General features: G+C 40.0%; 1 protein-coding gene across 1 annotated transcript; it reads left to right on the top strand.

Moving 5' to 3' along the window:
- Positions 1 to 3,643: 3,643 nt before the first annotated feature.
- On the top strand, positions 3,644 to 17,014 carry LOC138951811 (amino acid transporter heavy chain SLC3A1-like). Its single transcript, XM_070323362.1, has 10 exons — positions 3,644 to 4,198; positions 7,885 to 8,064; positions 9,173 to 9,300; positions 9,524 to 9,646; positions 10,039 to 10,137; positions 11,433 to 11,530; positions 12,198 to 12,390; positions 12,684 to 12,830; positions 13,844 to 13,957; positions 14,959 to 17,014. Exons 1-10 carry the CDS (start codon positions 3,784 to 3,786, stop codon positions 15,304 to 15,306), a joined length of 1,845 nt encoding a protein of 614 aa, XP_070179463.1. The 5' UTR covers positions 3,644 to 3,783; the 3' UTR covers positions 15,307 to 17,014.
- Positions 17,015 to 22,234: the final 5,220 nt, after the last annotated feature.

Below are 22,234 nucleotides of genomic sequence, written 5' to 3'. Positions count from 1 at the left end.
ACATCCGGCATTCCCACAAAAGTGAAGTGACTCAGTGAGTCCGGCTGCACTGGGCCGGGCCGTATCCGGCTGCACTGCAGTTGCAGTTGGCGTAAACAAGTTGCTCGCGGTGTTTTGTTAGTCTAGCCACAGTATCTCTGGTCTAAGTCACGCACGCAAGCGTCAGTAAAAACAACAACTTGACCAAACAATACTAGAAAACCAATACTAGAAATACCAAAACTTGAAACAATGAAACTCAGTGACTTGGCAAATCAAACAACATTATTGTGACCCGCACACCGCGTGGCTTGACTGACAAAGAATCAAACCAACCCGGCACTGGCAGGAAACAGAAAACAAACTGAAAACATACAATTATGAAAACTTGACCGCTAAATTAATGTAAAAAAACAAACACCGATGAAGACAAAATTTCATTAGGCTTTAAAGTTGTGACGCGCTGTCAAAGTATAGCCGGTGCGGCTGTAGGCGCATATATATAGAATGATGACGTCAAGAGCGAGAATGCATAGAACATACGTCATGAGCAAGGGAGATCATCCTTTACTCTGTGTGTGTCTCCACCGCCTATATATATATACAATAAATAATAATAATAATAATCATTTTGCTCTGTTAGATTAAATTCTTCAACATTAAAACAATTTGGAACACCTCAGTTTATCGGTGGCTTCCGGTGCCGCTTCAGGCTCAAACCGGCAAACAAAGCTGACGCGTGTTTCTTTCAGGCGAGATATTCTTTCGGCTAGCCGCTCGCGAAGCTAGGAGGCGAGATTGTCTATGAAACGGTTTAATGGCTAGCTACGCAAGAATTAAACACCATTGGTTGATTCCGAAAAGGTCGTCTGCACTGGTCGGTAAAAAACCATGGACAGCCAATCGGATGGGCAGCTGCGTGGCCGCCATGTTTTCTCGCCAAGCGAGCAAGCCCAAAGCTACCTTGCATCGGCTAGCGTCACTGACTCGCGGCGAGATGTTCCCAAGAAACGGTACTTCCTCGCCCCACTCGCCATTCTCGCCTGTAATAAACAGGGGACCGGTTTAACACTGACCGGCGGAACTAGCACACACTCTGACCGTGACACACACAACTGACACACACCGCAAAAAAAAAAAACTTGACTAAATGTTTATAAACAAAATATAATTTTTTTATTTTAAAAAGCAAATCCAGCGTTATAGTCCGCTAAAACCTCACTTCTTCTTATTAGTTCTTCTGCGTCCCCAATAAAACCTTACAATCAATACTGACAAATAAACTTAACTTGAATACAAAGTAGGCTACACAGTACACAACGAACCAACTCAGTGAAGTGATGGTTCGATGCGGCATACTAGGCTGTGTAAAACTAATAATATTATGATGATACATCACATTCAGAAACACCTGTCACGACGTTTAGGCCTATGTAAAATCATTCATGCAGAACGGTCTTGTCCGGCCGCGGACAAACTGACTGACTGTCACATTGCCGGTGTAACATGAGAAAATTACTCCCACGAGATTTTTACTCCGGAGTAAACATTTCGTACGAAAAAGTTACTCTCTTTACGAAAAAAGCACTCCCTCATTGCACGAGAAAATTACTCCCCAAGACAGGTGAGTTCCGAGTAAACATTTCGTTCAAACTGAAAATGTTACTCCCCTGACGAATAAATAACGAATAAATTACTTCACCCCAACACGAGCAATTTAACTTCCCATGCCAGGTGTACGAAATTTTTACTCCCTTGTCCCCTGTTAGTCTTGGTGGTGGAAGGGGTGGAAGGAGGGTAGTGCGACATTAATCGTGTGCGCGAGATCACTTATCAAGTTGGCATTATCCCTTCGCCCGCATCCCATTTTTGCGTACGAGATTTTTACTGGAAGTAAAAAAAATGGGGAGTAAAAATTTCGTGGAGGGAGTAATTTTTTCGTGCCTTGGGGAGTTCTTTTCTCGTACGAAAAGTGTACTCGGAGTAAGAATCTCGTACGAAATATTTACTACTCCGGAGTAAATTTTCGTGGAGTAAAAATTTCGTGTTACACCGGTCAGCAATACCGTCTGAACATTTCCAGGCCGTGACACACACACACATACACTGACACACTGTACACATACACTGACACAAACATAAATATGGCTGTGCGGCCGCAGAAAAAAACCCAACTTCCCACGTGTTTCAAGACCTCTGTTTTCGATTTCAATTTCTACAGGCAAATAATCTGGGTGCAACATTCTTCTTCAAATGGGGTGGGGTAGAGAGAGAGAGAGACTGAGAGAGAGAGAGAGAGAGAGAGAGAGAGAGAGAGAGAGAGAGAGAGAGAGAGAGAGAGAGAGAGAGAGAGAGAGAGAGAGAGAGAGAGAGAGAGAGAGAGAGAGAGAGAGAGACAATGACAATGACAATGACAATTCTTTATTTTACGAGGGTAACAGAATAAGCATTGGTATACTTTTTTGCATCTGGCCCTCGCCCTAAAGAGGGACTAAATCTACTATAAAAACTACTACTACTACAATACTTACATAATTAGTAAAACAGTATAAGTTTATGTACATACGTGCATTATATGAAACATTGTAGTTTATACATGTTCATGACAAGGTGCAAAGCAAAAATTTGCAAGTCAATTAGAGTAAGAATACTATGCAATAGTACATCAACTCTGCAAGACAATGGATATTATGCAGAACATCATAATTTCATAAACAAAACAATAAATCAAAAGTGAGTGACTGTGTCTCAAAGGACATAACAATCAAGAATATACTATTTTCATTAAATGGGATATATATTTGTTTTTGAAAGAATCTGTGCTGGTAGCTTCCCGTAAGGCATTCGGAAGAGCGTTCCAGAGACGGCCACCTGAATAAACTAGACTAGACTTAAATAAGTCTATCCTAGGAAGAGGAGTGTTAAATTTCATAAGGTGGTGTGAATTCTTCAAAGAGAACTTTGAACAAATGGTTTGGGGTAAAGTTTCGGATATAATTTTATGCATAAAGATTCCTTTGTTAAAAAGCAGTCTTGACTTTAGAGGTAAGATCCCTAAATGTATGTAGTCTAACTCTGTGAGGGTAGTGTGCTTTAGTAATACTACTTTTAGCGCTCTTTTATGTAATCTGCTAAGTGGTTTTAAGGAATTTTCACTTGACTTGCTGAGTCCCATAGAGTGGATGCGTAATCAATAACACTGGATTGAATATGAGCAATGAAGAATAATTTTCTGGTGTGGCAGTTCAGGAAGTGTTTAATTCTAGAGAGAGAGAGAGAGAGAGAGAGAGAGAGAGAGAGAGAGAGAGAGAGGGGGGAAGGGGGGGGGGGGGAAGAAATGGAATATATGACATGCCGCCTTTTCACGAATCCACTGCGTGTTCCATGGATCCGTATCCCGTTCATTGTAGGCTGGCGACAGCCGGATTCGTCATATGCCATTGTCGGGGAGGGGAGTTGAGATCAAATCAACTAGGAGAATTCAATTCAAGTATGAATCTATGATTGTTAAAGTTTTAAAGTTTAAACTGTAAATACGCAGCTGTTAACTTTTGAAGTTTGTTCCAACTGAAAACTTTTAAGTTCACTTAACGTGGCAGCTTAAAGAGTATAATTAAACGAGTTTACCCCTACTTCCATTTCGAGTGGAACAGTCCAAGTTCCAACCACTCCCACGCGCAAGTGCCCGTATATTCCATAGTTGTTCACAGGGCGACAGCGGTAGACACAGTCATTGCGAGATACACAACGAACTACTGGTTTTCTCTGTATTATTCAATTTAGTTCTAACTGCAGAACAGAAGAATGGCGGACAACGGAGCTGAAAAAGAACAGATCCAAGACCCTGAGATTGGCGATCATGAGCTTGACGACTCGAAAGCAAAATTCATCAATGGCGGAAACTCGCTCGACGATACACGAGTCGTCGTCAGTGGTCGCGCTTCGCCTAGCACGCCTGTTTTCACCGGTCTCGGTAAAGATGAGCTGAAGAAGTACGCAGATGATCCCTTCTGGGTTCGTTTGCGATGGATCCTGTTCATCTTGTTTTGGGTGGGCTGGCTGGCTATGCTGGTGTCTGCTATCGTGATCATCGTGCTCGCTCCTCGCTGTCCTACCCGCCCCGACCTCCGCTGGTACCACAAGGACGTATCATACAATGTCTACTCCAAATCTTTCTTCGACGGCGACAAAACTCAGGATGGCTATGGTGATCTTGAAGGTAAGATGTCAGTCTGGGTGTTTGTTTAATGTAAGGAAGCTAAGAGTAAGAGTGGTGTATTTTTGCGTGTAAACTGCGAGCCAGCTGCTCCAACTCAAAACTTCTGAGCGGTTTTAGAATTGAGGTCAAACAGTACATTTCTCCATGGCTGTTAAGTTGCGCTTGCCAAAGTCCGGATTGCATCATCCGAGCACGAGAAAACAATGTCCTGCCAAGCTCTCGATGTGAAAGATTGGTTATAAATTATGTTTTCTGGCCTCTTGATTATGAACCGATAGTTTTAACTTGTGTGATGAATGGTTATGGTTAGGCCAACAAAAAAAGTTGTATGTTTCTGGTAACATGGCTACCAAAAATAGGGTAGTAGGTAGGGATTTTTTTTTAATTTTTTTTTTGTCAGGGTAGAAAATAACTAGGCTATATAGTGACGCAAAGAGACTGGACTTACTATACAAAGAGAAAGACAACACATTACAAAACAAATGAGACAAAAGGGATGCGGGGTTATCCCCCTTGTGTCGTCTGCCGTCTGTTACTTTCGTTTTGAGGCTTTTTTTTTTGCTTTTTTTTTTTACAAATGCAATAAAAAAAAAAGTTAGTGTCGGCAGGAAAAAAATAGGTAGGGTCGGGTGACCAGAAACATACAACTTTTTTTTTTGTGTGCCTTAGTTGGTTTTCCCCAGCAGTAGCAATTGCAATTAATTTGTATGGCCTTATTCTTACTTGGTTTGTACTTGTAGGCGTATTTGTACATATGTACAAATATTGAAATCCATTAGCTGTCAGAGGTCATAGTAATTAACCTTCTTCTTATGCGTTCGTGGGCGGAAACTCTCACGTACACTCGTGTTTTTGCACGAGTGGAATTTTATGTGTATGACCGTTTTTACCCCGCCATTAAGGCAGCCATACGCCGCTTTCGGAGGAAGCATGCTGGGTATTTTCGTGTTTCTATAACCGACCGAACTCTGACATGGATTACAGGATCTTTTTCGTGCGCACTTGGTCTTGTGCTCGCGTGTACACGCGAAGGGGAATAAGCCACTAGCAGGTCTGCACATAAGTTGACCTGGGAGATCGGAAAAATCTCCACACTTAACCCACCAGGCGGCCGCGACCGGGATTCGAACCCTTGACCAGACCTGGGAACCCATACGATTTCGGCGTATTTTGTATGCTTAAAATACGTCTAGAAATACAATCAGTACGGTCGGTGGAAAATAAATATGATCAAACAAATTCATAGACTACTTTTCTTCACAATCGTAACTTACAGGCAAGAGAATCTTCCGCCTATTGGCGGAAATCCGCCTTTTTGGTGAGCCCTAGGATCATTTCTGAGATTGGTGTTAATCCGTTGAGAAAATTGGGGGGGGGGGATACTTTCATCCGCGTAACAGCTTCCATCGGCGATAGTTTATTCTCAATTGGCGTATTCTTATTTGGACTGAATGTTGCTTGTACGAAATTTGCCGAGTAGAACCCGAGGATGATAAGAATGCTGTCGGAAACAGCCGAGCAAGTGGTTTTATGCTTGTTCCGGAATTTGCCGAAGATTTCCGAGCGCTTTCTTTGTTTTTACAGATCGTGCAGTTTCTAGACCACGCGCCATTTTGGTCACCATGCATCGACGAATTACGAAAAGCGATAAGGCCCTTGCGGCCGAAATCGACTCAAGTGTGAAAAACAAATGGAATTTTGGTTGGCTTGAGGAGAGAGTGAAGACTTCGATCTGGTTGACGAAAGGCAAAGTCTAAAACGAACACACAGTGGACCTCTCTTAACGATTTTGAACACATTGGTGAGAAATTACTGCAGCTTCAAGTGCACTGTCTCCTGGTGCACGTTTTAGGTGTGGAAAATGCCAAAAACCCTCGGCTTCAGGGGGCGTTGCCCCCTGACCCCCTGGCAGGGGTCTATAGCGGCCCCCGCACCCCCGCATTATTTTCCTCCTTTTTGATGATTTCCTGTTCCCATGCCTGAACTTAAAGGCACGGTAAGCCTCCCTTAAACCATCACAGATACGGTCAGGCTTTTACACACAGTACAAACACCCTTTCGTTTAAACACTCACCGATTGAGAACATCCTAGGTGCCCTCCGTAAAGAGCGAAAAATTTTCAAAGAAAAGTTATTTTTGCATGGTTTATCTTACCCCTGAGCCATCGTGAACCCGTGTGATCCAGTTTCCCTTTTTCACAATGTAGTCGTCAGTTACTGAGTTAGTCATTTGAATGCGACTCGATGTGAGCTTATCTACAATAGCACGTTTTTATGCACGAAACAAACGGCTGTGGTTCACAAGAACTCTAGCGATGGCTTTTGACTGTTGAGAGGAACGGCGATATGCCGCATAAACCGTCGTCTGCTACGACCCTTGCGTGACCCTGCTTCCGGGCTTTTCTTTTTTCAAACTTTCACAACTTCGAATTGCACTGATCTTGTCTTGATGAAAAAAGAATTCTTTTATGATTAAAGAATGTTTGTGTAACAAGCTGTCAATTTATTATTTAGATTTTAAAAGTTAGGTCTAGCGCAAAAACGCACCACGGTCCAAAAACATTCTGATAATCATCGATCCACGGCTATCGCCAGTTTAAGGGAAGTAACTCATTTTTGACCTGAGTTCAGGATCATGATGGGTCCAAAAAGTGTTCGAGACAATCTGCAAAATTAATTCTTTAAAAATTGCTCGCTCTTTACGTAGGGCACCTAGGATGTTCCCGTTTGGTGAGCGTTCAAATGGAAGGGTGTTTGTACTGTGTGTAAAAGCCTGACAGTATCTGTGATGGTTTACGGGAGGCTTACTGTCCGGGCGTGATTTCCGGGATATTCATAACAGCCGTCCAGCACCAAAACGAGGCGCCATTGTTGTAAAGGGCCAAGTCCACGAAAATAAATTCTTTGAAAATTTCTCACGCTCGACAGAAAGCAGCCAGGATGTTCCCGTTCGGTGAGCGTTTAAATGGAAGTATGCTTGTACTGTATGTAGACGCTCGGGGAGCTCTGTGATGGTTTACGGGAGGCTTACTGTGCCTTTAAACCAATCCAGTATTTGGGAGGTTTGAATGATGTGTGGAGTACACTCATTTTTCTGAAAATACGCCAAGTTTCTTTGAGAATGCTACAAGTGTAAAACAGGGGTTCCCAGGTCTGCTTGACCTTCCGATTAGGCCAAAAAGAAAAATATGTCTGTTTCCGGTAACATCGCCGAAAAAAATAGGGTCGGTTGGTCTTTTCTTACGTTTTGTTAACGTCTTTTTACGTTTTTTGATAAAAAAATTTTTTTAAACGCTTCCTTAGTTTACTTACAATTATTTAGCACATGTTTTTGACCAAGATATATTGGAACTAAATAAAGTATACTTGACTTCATATTTGTTTTTTGCTTTTGGTGCGATAAGCGAAAAAAACCTTCAGGGTCGGCGCTTAAAAATAGGGTTGGTCGGGTTACCGGAAACAGACATATTTTTCTTTTTGGCCTTAGAGGCCGACGTCTTACCACTGTAGTAAATTTGTTATTGCCACAGCGCCCGTCATTAATTAACCGAATTCAGGGAAACTAAAAAAATAAAGGCCGAAAAGTAAAATAGTGATACGGTAGTAAAAATATGTCCTACAACAATGTCACAGTAGATACGAATTTGTAATTTGCTGAGTTAACTCTGCATGCTGTGTGTTGAACAGGCATCAAACAGAAGCAGAGCTACTTTGAGCAACTCAGCGCCAACACTGTGTGGCTCAGCTCCATCCTGAAGACAAGCCCAGTCGACAATGATCGTGCTGTGGTTGATCACAAGGAGATCGATGAGAAGTTTGGTACCGTGGACGTTCTCAGGGACTTCTGCAAGAAGCTCATGAAGAAGGGTAAGAGTAAGACTGAGAACACTGTTTTATTTCTTACCCTATTTTTGTGTGTGAATCTATTTATTTGGGAGTGGGGTTAATTATTACAATTTAAAATATTTTCTGTTTGTTCACATGTTAATGGTTTTGATGCATGAACTTAAACCATGTTGCAACTTTACACAAATTTGGGTTTTAATAAGTTTACACTTACAGTTTAGTGTTACGTTGATGTGGACTATCGATAGTGTGAACCTTGTCGGTAGCTTTCATCAAAACAGGTCACAGTGGGCACAGAAGTATTTAGCTTATTTTTTCTTCTTCAGATTTTGTTGTTAATGTTATTGCCTTAAGTTGCTTAACTCTTATTGTAATTCAATCGAGTTGGCGTTTTAATGAAATAGATCCTGTGATTGGTCAGAATGCCCCAACTCATTAAAAATTACCGGTCATTAATTGTCGATAACCACTCGCTAAAAAAGCCATTAACAACCTGCTGGCGAGGCGCATTGATACAACATCAAGTAGTCTCGGTTAGCTTTGAGGGTCATTACACAAGTAGGAAATATGAAGTACCAACGAAATACCGAGACCATAAGGTATGCGAAGTGATGACGTCGAATACGTGACGTAAGATGATGCATGATTTCTTCCGGACTGCGTCAGTCAATTCCAAAGATCGCTTTTGTGATGAAAAGAATTTGTTTTGAGGTTGCTGTCCAGAAACCCGTCAAAAAAGAAGGGAAAGTGTATGTGAAAGAAAACAAAACAGGAGGAGAGTGATACGATAGGAATACAGAGACATATTTCTTGGGACTTGACCCTTGCAGGTAGGTGGACTGAAAGTAGTGTGTGAACAGAACAGAACCAATTCTGTCTATTTACCATCGCATGAAAGCAGGAAAGAGATCGTCGTCAGATTGAATTACAATAACATTAACACGCTTCCATTTGAAACTTCTCGGTCTTCATCGTGGATTGACGCCCTCCCAAAGTCTAATTGAAGCCCTCCGTCGCTTCGCTCCGTCGGGCTTCAATTAGCTTTGGTCGGGCGTCAATCCACGATGACGACCTCAAAGTTTCAAATGGAAGCATGTTAATGTGTAATTGTTGGGTGTGTTTTTTTCAGGCAAGAGAGTTATCATGGACCTTGTCCCTAACCAGACGAGCAAGAACCACACCTGGTTCCTCATGAGTCAGAAGAAGGAGGGCAAGTACGCTGACTACTTCATCTGGTCTGATGCGGCCAACAACTGGGTACGTCCCAATTTGTTTCCATCTTCGCTATATTACAACTATTAAAAAAAACTGTCAACACTTCTTCATCGAGTTGCCTGTATAATATTAATTTGTTAATTACAATTTATCATAGTTCTTTTGTCATCATTCATTGCTGGCATGAATTTGTTACTTTGTAATGTTAAGTGGTTTTATTGAGACCAAAAAGAGCTTGTGTGATTAAGTTTTATTTGTTGTGCAGCGTCGGAAGGATGGTAGCAGTATGTGGGTGCAAGACACCGTCCGTAACCAGTATTACTTGAGTCAGTTTGACGATCTTCCCGACCTCAACCTTACCAACCCAGATGTCATCGAAGAGTTCCAGGTACCGTACATGAAGTTGAGGATTCTTGTGTCCAGAAAATGGAATTATGGCTTTACATTTCTAATTGGTATTATTTTCTGTACAATGTCATACCTAGATTTTTATTTTATTGTTTTAAATTTTTGTTCATTTCTTCTTAACTTTGCGTCCGACATCTTTTGTTCCTCAAAAGTGAAACAAGATATTTTTGGTGTAAATTTTTCTGTCGTGACAATTGAAAGTTTGATTGAAACAACAATTTTTTTGCGACATTGGGGTCGATTTTAGAAGATTCAAGACCCACAATTTTTTTAAAATCGGTAAATGTTTAGATGCTAAGCGCTTTTCCTCGCCACTTTTAGTTCAATGAAGAAATCAATTTTCTGACGATTTGCAATTATCTTGTTTTGCAGAAAATCATTCAATACTGGGCTGGCGCTGGAATCAGTGGTTTCCACATCAACGACATGGAAATGTTGGCAGAGAACGACACTCTTGCTAATGAAAGTGAGGTGAGCGCCAGACTTGTGTATTTACTTACATACAGTTTCACGAAAAATTTGCTGATGCTGGATTGTGTGTGGTTCGTCTTCATTCAGTACATTTGTATGCGGTGATTTTGTTAAGTTCATCTGTGCTTCCAGTACCAGGGTACACACTTACAGACAGCAGGTAGACATTTTTAAAATTCTTAACCTCCCCAGCTCCCCTATTTTGCCATTTCTTATCGCCTTATATCTGAAGAAGTGAGAGAACGAATTTAAAAAAAGAGATTGTGTGTGTATTTGTGGTTTAAAAAATAATCTCGTATGATAATATACTTTCCTGCCAACCTAGAAATGTTGAGATCTTTTGGGCTGTGACGTTAAGGGGCACTAGTACTTCTTGTTTGTAAATGTAAATGCTTGGGTAAGCTATACTATGTCTTACTCAGAAACATTTTTTAACAGGAGTTTTCATACTATGTCTTACTCAGAAACTTTTTAACAGGAGTTTTCATACTATGTCTTACTCAGAAACATTTTTTAACAGGAGTTTTCTTCTGGAACTTGCTATTCTGATACTTATGCATTTATTGATTGAATGATAGAAACAAATATTGCTATTTCATATGTTACGTGCATTTCCATTGGTCAATTGGGCAAAACTGAGCTCAGTGCAAAAGTGATATCGACGACATTTCCGTCGATATCAGTTTTAATATCGACGACCTCTTTATTGCTTCCCCACTTCAAAAACAAAAACGCCTAAATTTAAAAACAAACAAATATATATGAAAATGTAATTATCCCAGAATTTAGTTGAACAAGTGACTAAAGACTTTTTGAAAGGAAAGACATTTTAAAATACTGAAAAGTACAAGAAAAGAGTGAACAAAAAGAAATAATAATCAGAGGGAGGGATATGGAACAGCCAAAACTGAGACAAATACTTTTGTAATTTCTTTACAGTAAATACAAAATGTCCAGAGAATTAGCAATATATCTAACATTGACTGACTGTGTGATGATATCTTCTGCTATTGGTCTGTTTCGACAGTGATATCAAAATCTCGACCTCCTGTCTCGATTTTGATATCACTGTCTCAACAGACCATAGCAGAAGATATCATCACACAGTCCGTCAATATTGGGTATAAGAGTAAGTGAGAGTTAAGCAGAACCAATCTCCTGGCACCTGAGAGAATAACACATATTGAAATGAGCCAGCGACTTTCATCTTCAAAAAAGGATGATCGCCATAATCTCATATGTTCATTTTCCAAGGCTCTCACAATAAGTAACTGATTGATTGATTGATTTTACAGCGTGGAAAGGAGACCATGAACTTTGCCGACAACGCTATTGTGATCGACTCTCTGAAGAAAATTGTGGATGGGCTAGACAACAAGCCTGGCAGAGAAAAGTGAGCATACACACTTATGGTTTGCTTTGTTATTGATTCCCAGTGTTGTTCCCAGCTTCAGAGGACAGCTGGATTCAAAAAATATGTATAGGTGTCTCCTTGTATATGTCAAAACTATTGTATGGTCGACCCGCCAGGTGTAAGATTAAAAAAAGTATCGGTCAGCGATAAAAGGCCTGGGCTGAGTGCAGGAAGTAAGATACAAGCCCTGGGGTCTGATTGGTTGAAATCACAACAAACCTCAATTTCATCCACTGACCCAGCAGCTGTGTACAACCCATTTGGGTGGCACCTAGGTTTACTTCGTGCACCTCAACCTTGGGAACAACACTGGATTCAGGGTAATACTTAGGTAAAACTGTGTGCCTGGAAAAGCAGGCATCTGGAAATTGATCTTACTGTTTTCTGGCAGCTCCGCAATTTTAACTTTCTGACTTTGTTTAGTGCAATGTTTGATTTTAAGTGTAGAATTAGAACTTGTGGTCTCTCAAGAAGTATTTGGAAGTCACCTGCCTTCCATACTTTAGAAATGTTGAGGTTTTGCCCATGCTGATTTAATGTATGTTATGAAAGGCAACTTTCAGAGTGACATTTTAACGTTAATTTCAACTTGTGTTTTCCATGATTTTTCAGTCAGGCACTAAACGTTCCACTTAACTCTTTGCAGGCTGCTGTTCGGAACTCTGACAATGGCTGACATCGACAACATCAAGATGTACAAAGGCCAGGATGGCATGCGAGGCTTGCACATGGCTGCAGTGATGCTGGATCAGCTGACCGTTGGCATCTCCGCCCCGGATCTGGAGACCAAGCTGGAGCCTTTCATCAATGCTTCGTCCAGTTCCTGGCTTGGGTGGAGAGTGAGTTTTTTTCACAAGATTAAAACCTGATTCGTGCCCTTATGTGTGAGCTCGCATGCATTCTTTGGGTGAGACTTTGCTTAGTGTGTATGATCTTTTTAAAGGGAAATCTATGAAGCTCGTTGGAGGAAGAAGGGGTGTGTCTCTCAGTTGTAACATGTTTGTAAACCAGCTTTGTAAAACAAGAATTTGTTAGTTATTGTTCTCTGATCGTGAGATTGTCATAGAAATGTGGCTCTGTAAGTAATCTGGTTGCTTATGCATTCTGTTCATGCATTGAAATCCTGTTGCAGCTGACCACACCTATGTCTGGCACGGACCGTGTGTTCAATCGAGTTGGCGAACAGCGCATGATCGCTGCTCATGCTCTGCAAGCTCTGCTTCCAGGCTCTAGCCTGCCTTACTACGGAGACGAACTTGCAATGGAAAGCGGTGTTAAGGTGAGATTTACTGAGTGAACCAGCTGCAATTACTGATGGAAATGGGCTTTAAGTTTCAAATTCTGTATTTATTAATTATTTTTCTTCTCAGTCTTGTTAGTTTGATATTCAGTAGTGTGTGAATATATACATATATATATATATACAAGTCGTATATATATATATATACATTTGTAAAGTTTGCATTTAAGCTACTCATGTTGGTACTCATCAAGTTTTCTCAGCAGAAAAAGCTGTTTTATTCAAGGCAAAGCCTTACCACCAAAAAAGAAACTAAAAACATTATTAACAAAAAAACAAGAGGCGAAGCCTTCAAGGCTCACATAAGAAATCGACAAACAGCAACACAAACTCAATCACTCCGTCACACACACACACACAGTAAGCATAGGTGACACGGTGCAAGAGTGCGAGACACTAGATCTAGATCTGTCTGTCTGTAGCCTACTTACGGGGACACGACTGCCAGATGGCCAGATCGACACTGCGCTTTCGACAGCGCTTCCTCGCGCAGACACTGGAAACACGCTGTGCAGATTAACCTGTAGGAAATCTCCTTTGGTATCTTCTTTATCTATTTTTCTGGAGCTACGAAACCGAACAATGTGAAATCATGAGTCGTCTTCTCCGAATCGGCGAACTGCAGCTCGGTGATAACTGTATCTATACCACAATCCTTCACGCGATCTGACCTAACCTTGACCCCTGACCTGGTCTACATACCACACACGACACAAACCAGTCAGCTGTTTTTACCCTCCCAAAACCCCCTACCACCCGTTTTCGTTGGATACACACTTTAACTACATACTTTGAAGCTGCTGCTTGAATAATAACCAGGTAAATTAGTATTTCGGTGTTCAGTCAAATGTTAGTTTCTACCACAGACATACATACATACGCACGCACGCACGCACAGACAAAAGTTAGCATCGCATAGGCTACACTTACGTGAGCCAAAAATGACCACATTTTGGCTGGTGTGTCATGCAATTGTTTCTGCTTGTCCACAGGTCGACAAAAAGACGGTGACCCCGATGCAGTGGAGCAAGGAGGCCCACGCTGGCTTCACAACGGGCACACCCTGGTTGGCTGTCAACGTTGGATATGAGCAGAAAAATCTGGATGTGAGTGGTCCTGCTATATTACAAACTGGAATTCTGGGGCAGATGGATTGGATTGGATTGGATAAGATTTACAGTCCAGTGAGGTTACCCTCAAGGAAATTCGGGCTGCTTTCTCCCCGGGGAAAGCGAGCTGCGGCGCTACCCATATTTTTTTTTTCCTGCATGCGTGTATTCATGTTTCCTGAGACTTAATGCCGTGTGAGATGGAATTTATTTACTTTATTCCAAGTCCCACGGGTATTTGATGGACATTTTTATCTATGCCTATACAATTTTGCCAGGAAAGACCCTTTTGTCAATCGTGGGATCTTTAACGTGCACACCCCAATGTAGTGTACACGAAGGGACCTCGGTTTTTCGTCTCATCCGAAAGACTAGCACTTGAACCCACCACCTAGGTTAGGAAAGGGGGGAGAAAATTGCGGCCTGACCCAGGCCTGAACACGCAACCTCTTGCTTCCGAGCGCAAGTGCGTTACCACTCGGCCACCCAGTCCCTGCAGGCAGTTTGGGAAAAAAAGTTTTAATGTTGTGTGAATAGACGATTTAGATGCTTTATGAAAAAAAAGGAGTGGAAGAGAATAAAAGATTTGTATGGAGAATTTTGACATGTTGGTTTGATTTTTGTTTTGTAATTATAAAGAGTAAACATTTTGTTATATTTCCATGTCTTGATTGGGAAAAGTTTGACATTGTCAAGTGTCCAGCTTTGAAGCAGAGTAGCCTCTCTGGTTGCTTCTGTGGTAAACTCTCACGCTTACTCTATCTCTCTCTCAATTTAAATCTGCAGATTTTTAGCTTGATGCAACTTCAAGAGTTGCATCAGTGAGACTTGCATTTGCCATGATGTATGGTGTTATAATGTGCCCCGCATTGACTATTTCAGCGTTTTACATTGGGCAATTACAAGTTCTCAAGAAAACTGGAGACTCTAAAAATGTCTTCTGCTACTCAAGCTGATAACAAAGCAACGCTAACGTTTTAAACTTTTTCTCTTCACAGAGTATGACGGCACAGCTGGGTGATAACAAGATGATGGATTCCTTCAAAGCCTTGAACAAGCTGCGGTCAAGCGAGTCTCTGCAGTTTGGCAAGACCATGTTCTGCTCGAACGGGGACCTCCTCATCTTCGCCCGAAATGCAGAAGGGTTTGAGTCGTTCGTGGTGGTGATCAACCTTGGAGGGGCCACAGCACACATGTTCATGGGAGACAAGTGCGTTGGGGAGCGAGACAGCGCAGAGCTGGTGTTCCACTCACACGTGATGGAGCGAGCAAACACCCAGCTCAATTTAAATAATGCTGTCAGTATAGGAGGTGACGAAGTGCTGGTCTTGAAGTTTGCAGCCTAATGTAAAGTAGAAAAAAAGGCAGAGAAGAAATTACCTACAGCGTGGAGTAATTCGTAGAGGCATTGCTTTAGCCTGTCAACATTTAATTGCCAACTCTCATATTTTTGTGTCTTTTTTTGTGCCTGTTCCATGAACTCTGTAGTGACTTGTAAAGTGATTCCTTTAGTGTGCCACTTTTGCTGACCTTGCGCTTATTTCGTTTTTTACATTTTGTCAAGTTTTGACTAAATGTTTTAACATAGAGGGGGAATCGAGACGAGGGTCTGTGTCTGTGCGTGTGTGTGTGTGTGTAGAGCGATTCAGAGTAAACTACTGGACCGATCTTAATGAAATTTTACATGAGAGTTCCTGGGTATGATATCCCCAGACGTTTTTTTTTTCTTTTTTTCCGATAAATGTCTTATGACGTCATATCCGGCATTTTGTAAAAGTTGAGGCGGCACTGTCACACCTTCATTTTTCAATCAAATTGATTGAAATTTTGGCCAAGCAATCTTCGACGAAGGTCAGACTTTGGTATTGCATTTCAGCATGGAGGCTTAAAAATTAATTAATGACTTTGGTCATTAAAAATCTGAAAATTGTAATTAGAATTATTTTTTTATAAAACGATCCAAAATTACTTTTATTTTATTCTTTATCATGTTCTGATTCCAAAAACATATAAATATATTATATTCGGATTAAAAACAAGCTCTGAAAATTAGAAATATAAAAATTATGATTAAAATTAAATTTCCGAAATCGTTTTAAAAACAATTTCATCTTATTCCTTGTCGGTTCCTGATTCCAAAAACATATAGATGTGATATGTTTGGATTAAAAACACGCTCAGAAAGTTAAAACGAAGAGAGGTACAGTAAAGCGTGCTATGCAGCACAGCGCAACCACTACCGCGCTAAACAGGCTCGTCACTTTCACTGCCTTTTGCACTAGCGGCGGACTACGGTCATTGTGAAAAAATGCAGTGCGTTCAGTTTCATTCTGTGAGTTCCACAGCTTGACTAAATGTAGTAATTTCGCCTTACGCGACTTGTTGATAATTGTGGATTTTCCAACCTCTCCTTGCTTAAGTTATCGATTAGTCTTCCAGTGTTCACATTTAGCAATGTATTTTGAGTTTTATATTCTGATGGTTCAGAGATTTTTGTTTAATCTCAAAGGAATCTTTCACCGTTATTATCGGCAAGATATTTTAGGTCTTGCAGTGAGGATGCATTACTCTGCTGTTTGGTATTTTTGTACTATGATTATATTGCTTGATTTTGAGCTTTGTTGTCATGGTAACTAGACAGGCATATGCCCCCAAGTTCTGAACAAAAAAATGAAAACAGCTGTGTTGTCATAGCTTAGGATGCCACCATCTTCAAATTGGAGATGATTCATCTTTTGAATCATCTGTGACAAATAAAAAATTATCTGGAAGATGATTTGGTTTATCAGCCACCATCTTCAAATTGGAGATGATCTGTCTTTTGAATCATCTGTGACAAATAAAAATTGTATTGAAGATGAATTGCTTGATCAGTAGTGGACAAAGCTTCTGTTCACAGAAGCAAGGATGAATTTTTATTTAAAAAGTAAATTGCTTTTCAGTGCTAGACAGGCATCATATTTGTTGTACGACGATAAAATTCAATCATTTTTGTGTTGAACAGTCATTCTCCTACGCGTAGCTCTGCGAATAAAACTTGAAAGCAAAATGTAATACACATGTGTTTGTTTTAGCGAGTGTGTTTGTTTCAGTGGGTATGCTTTGTTTCTTGCAGTTAAATCCAAGTTGTAAGTGTACACACACACACCAGGCATGGGAATTGTCCGTCGAAAGGCAAATTTCCGCCGATTATTTTTTTTGTTCCGCCGAAAAAGCAAGTGTCCGCCGAAAAAATAAATGGGGGAGGCAAAAATGGTTCTAAAAACTGAATTTAATGGCAAACTTGGAGCTCAGATGACACCAAATTGCTCAATTTGGGTTCTTTGGAGAATGGAATGGAAGAAGGGGAGAACAGGAGTTTTCCCCTTGCCCTCATCGGAAAGGAAGAAGGGGAGACCAAGCTAGGCGTATCGCGCCGTCGACTTTGACATTACACATTTTCAGCCTTTTTTTACGTTTTCCAATTCCCATGCCTGACACACACACGTGCACACACATCTTTGACTCGAAGAAAGTAGGTTATATCAGCAGCAAGGCAATGGTTATTTATGGAACAGTCAAAACATTTTTATATACAGCAAACCATGTTCAAACAATTTTTGCAAAATACACCATTGCCCAGAAAAAAGTCTTAACAACAAAAACGGTGATACATGTATATGCAATTTTTGTCTTGCATGACAGTTATTGCCTGGAACTGATCAAAGTGTTGTTTTAAAGAGACAAATTCCAGAAATAACTTGGGTTTTTTACGTGAAATAGGAAACATTGCTTTCCCATGTTTGTTCTTGCTTTTCCATAGAAACACTGAGGCAAGCTACACGTGACATGGTAGTCTTGCCCCAGTGTTTCCATGCAAACAAGGGAAAGCAACTCTTCCACAACCCATACAAACTTGACGAGTTTATTTCCAAACATCGTCAATCGGTGAGTGGTTTGGGTTATGCCCAGCAGGGCAATGTCGATGTTGCTGACTGTGAAGATGAAAACAAAAATCATCTCTTCAAGAAAGATGATTTTAGGCATATATTCATACTACAATGCACATGGACTATGTAAGTAGATTCAGGCTATTTATTGCCTGCATTCCGATAGCAAGTCGGCATACTTTCTACTGAATGAAATAAAGTAATCAACAAGTGGTTTTCACACTTTGGTCCAACGAAAGATACAAGGGAAAATACAATTGTTTTGAAAATGAATAAAAGAAGAAATTGACAAGTAGTTAAAAGAACCTTTTGTCATGTGGTTTTGGAATTTATAATGTCATGTCAGTAGAAACTCCAGATCAGCCAGAAAGAAAGCTTTCAGCTTTCAAATTCACATTTGCAAATACATTAACCTGGTAAACCTAAAGTTTTGAAACTTGGGTCGTTATCATTTGACAAATCCAGCAAGATTTTGCTACTGGTTTTTTTTATATTAACCCTTAGGCTGGTTGTCGCGACATATGTCGCGCTACTTTACGTAAAATGTCACCTGGTTGTCACGACATATGTCGCGCTACTGGCTCAGTCTGTTTGGTCGGTTCCGATTACCTCCCATGGATGCGAAAATCTACATGACCGTTTTTTGTTATTTTTCTCTCTGTTAATTCACCAGTGGCTATGTAACATGTGTTACAGAATTGCACCAGTGTAAGGGTTAACAGAATTAAACATTTCTCTTCATATACAAAATCACCCCTTATACTTTTCATGGTAAAATTTAAGAACAGCGTTTAACTTCATCCCATGTAGTTATGTCCCTTAGACATGAAACTAAAGTTTACAGAATTAATTGAATTTTATGTAAAACTTACCGATTTTGCCTCAGTTTCAACACAATGCCACGGGTCTATCCGTCTGCAAATGTTTGGACATTCAAACCAAACCTTGAGTCGAATTCTTGATAACGACCAATCAAAGGATCCTTAATGTGTTTGTGTTTTCCCCCCTACATAATACACCTTTCCATAGCGACCGCCTGTGTATAATGAAGACTGGTTGCGTCTGTCCCTTAGGTGGTCGTTATAGGCAGGTTCGTCTGTACCTTACAACGCCTTGGAATTTGGAACTCTTCTTGAACATTTTCATGACTTAATATCATGTGCAGCATAGATTTGTTTGTGCCTGCGCGGGATTGCTCAAAGAGTTAGCTTCAAAAACTCTTATATATTTTCTCTCGGTCTGGTGATTTTTGATAAATTGCGCACTTCCTACCTGATTTGGCTTTGTGTGGTTAATAAGAATGTTGAACAAAATAAAAAGAAGCAAAGTGAACACAAAAAAAGAATCTCTAGCACGCTATACCAGTAAAAGCAAAACAACAACAAAACAAACAAAAACGCAAAGAATTATTTTTGACATGTTTTGTTTGTTCAGTAAAGAAAGTATTGATAGTCACAACTCCTAACCCAGAAAGGAAACAAAGCAAAGGAGAGAAAAAGCTTGATATGTTTCATGTGTATACCATAGTGTAAGACATTATTTTCTTTAAGATTTTGATTCACATTCTTTATTTTAAGTTCATTATTCTAATTTCCTTAACCATAATTCATTAAAAAAAAATCCAAAAATGTATTTAAAAGAGATTGATAAGTATGGAACTCCCTTGAAATTTAGATATATTTTTTGTATTAAGGTAAAGAAAGTTATTATTGGTCAGCACCTCAAGTTACCGGAAAAAAAATAGCAGTCCCAAAAACCGTGTTGTCAAGAACAGTACATTTTTTAACGCCATGGGTTCAAGTCTTCACAAAAGGAATTTAAAACAATAACACTTTTTTTCGGAAATCATATAAAATTAATAAAAGAAGCTTGCACAAATGATTTCTACCCGCTTCAGCAAGGTAGTTCAAATTGTTAGTTCTCAAAAATAAGTAGTCTTCTGACTTCAGCAGAGAAAGTATTTTTACAACCAAAAAAAATTTTAAAAAATGTGCAAGATCAATAATAAAAGCTTTCCAAGGTAAGATGTTCGCGCACTTCACCAGTGGTTGTTCGTCCACAGAAAGAACTGTTTTTAATGTCACAACAGACGGAAGTAGTAGATAACAATAGACCAACTCGGTCAGCAAGTACAATCGAATTGTGTCACTAACGCTGTTGGCTTCTGCGTTCAATAGATTTCAAATGTGGGATTATTTATGGAGTTTTGGACGGAACAGCTAATGTTGCCTGTACACAAAGCAGTGGTTGACAGCTTGAATGGAGTAATGCCGTGCACTGAAATGTACAGGGCGAAATGACAGCTTAGTTATTATAGACTCGGCTTTGGACGGAATGGCTAATGTTTTACTTAATTTAATCAGTGGCTCACCCTTGAATGTATATTAGCAATGCCGTGCAAATGTACAGGGCGAAATGACCGCTTGGTTATAATAGATCCGGTTTGGGACGGAACAGCTTGTACATAAAGCAGTGAATCACTTTTGAAGGGAGCAAATGCCGTACAAATGTACAGGGCGAAATGATAGCTTGGTTATTATAGACCTTTGGAAGGAACAACTAATGTTGTCGGCTGTACATTAAGTAGTACATGTACATGTAGTACACCTTCGGACGGAGTAATGCAGTAACAATGTACAGCTCAAAGTGGCAGCAAAATAATGTGCCACAAACGCTGTTGACTTATGCATTTAATCGACTCTTGCTGTTTTGTTTATTATAGACCTTTGGACGGAACAACTAATGTTTCCTATAGGCTATATGAAGCAGTAGTTCTGTTGAAGCAGTAGTTCACATTTGGACGGGGTCATATACTGTTGTACGGGGCAAAATAGCAGCAATCGTGCCACAAACGCTGTTGACTTTTGCATTGAATCGACTCTTGCTGTTTTGGTTATTATAGACCTTTGGTCGGAACAGCTAATGTTTCTTGTACATAAAGCAGTAGCTAGCTCACGTTTGCACGGGTCATAATGCGGCCGTACACATGTACGGGGAAAAATGGCAGCAATCAGCCTATGTCACGAACGCTGTTGAACCCTGCGTTCAATATATTCCTGTCTTGGTTATTTATATTATACCTTTGGTGCCCGTACCTAAAGCAGAAGTTCTTCTTTGGACATACATCATAAACACAACATTTAAAAAAAAAAACCAACCAAACAAACACTTGAGCTTAAAAACAAATTAAACATGAACGAGCCCCCCGAAAAACAAACACAATACAGATATAATGCAGCATTATAGACATGTAGAAACAAAAATTTCATAGTCCAATATAATCTTTAGCAAAACCTTAGCAGTACAGTTCTACAGAGCGAAATGGCAGCAGTCTTGGTTATTATTGACCTTTGGTGCCAACATATGAAGCCGTAGTTCACCTTTGGACCAGGTACAATTATACAAATCGAAATGGCAGCAGTTATGTCACAAACGCTGTTTAATCCTCAGTGTATGGTGTATGCTTTTAATTAAGCGTTGTTGACTATGAATGTAGATGTAAATGCTTGTATAACTGTGTTTTAATTTTAAAATGTGTCAAGCGCAAAGAGCATAATTGTAAAGTTATGATGTTGCGCTATATAAAATTAATGCTCATTTATTATTATTATTATTATTATTATTATATAATCCTTCGTTCAACAGACTCCTGTTTTGGTTATTTTAAAGACTGCGACAACATTGTGTGTGTGTGTGTGTGTGTGTTATCTTTCAATACGATGTTTCCTCTCAGTATTAGGAAAGAAATACATGCACTGAGAATAGTGAAACATACGAGTACCAAGCGTCTGTGACTGCTTTATTCCATGAGAATGACTTCAACAAGTGTTAATCAAATTAAAATAAAGAAAGAAAGAAAACAATCTGCGGATGATGGGAAAGAACGTCATACAATTGTGTAACCCAGTAACATTTTCACAGCAGTTTTCTTTTCAAATCATATCATATGATCAGCAGATGTGCATGCCAAAGGGCAATAGGTATGCATGAAAAAAAATAGGCTATATCAAATACTGTTGTTGAAGCACTGAATAATACAGTCCACATAAAAATTATTAGCAAAGGATGGATTCTTGTCGGAGAAAGAAAACACAAGCATTACTACAAATTACACTCTGTTTCATTCACGTTTTTCTTTTTGAACTTGACTTGCGCGCTTAAATAAAAACAAGAAAAAGAAAAACAAGTCGCGTAAGGCGAAATTACTACATTTAGTCAAGCTGTCGAACTCACGGGATGAAACTGAACGCACTGTATTCGTTCACCAAGACAGTACAGCTTCGTCAATCCCCGCGTGAAGGAAATCGCTCACCTCCCACGTGCAAAACGTAGTGATATATGACAC

The sequence above is a fragment of the Littorina saxatilis genome, linkage group LG17 (assembly GCF_037325665.1).
Source record: "Littorina saxatilis isolate snail1 linkage group LG17, US_GU_Lsax_2.0, whole genome shotgun sequence".
Classification (NCBI taxonomy): Eukaryota; Metazoa; Mollusca; class Gastropoda; order Littorinimorpha; family Littorinidae; genus Littorina; species Littorina saxatilis.
This window is presented reverse-complemented; position numbering and strand designations above follow the sequence as displayed.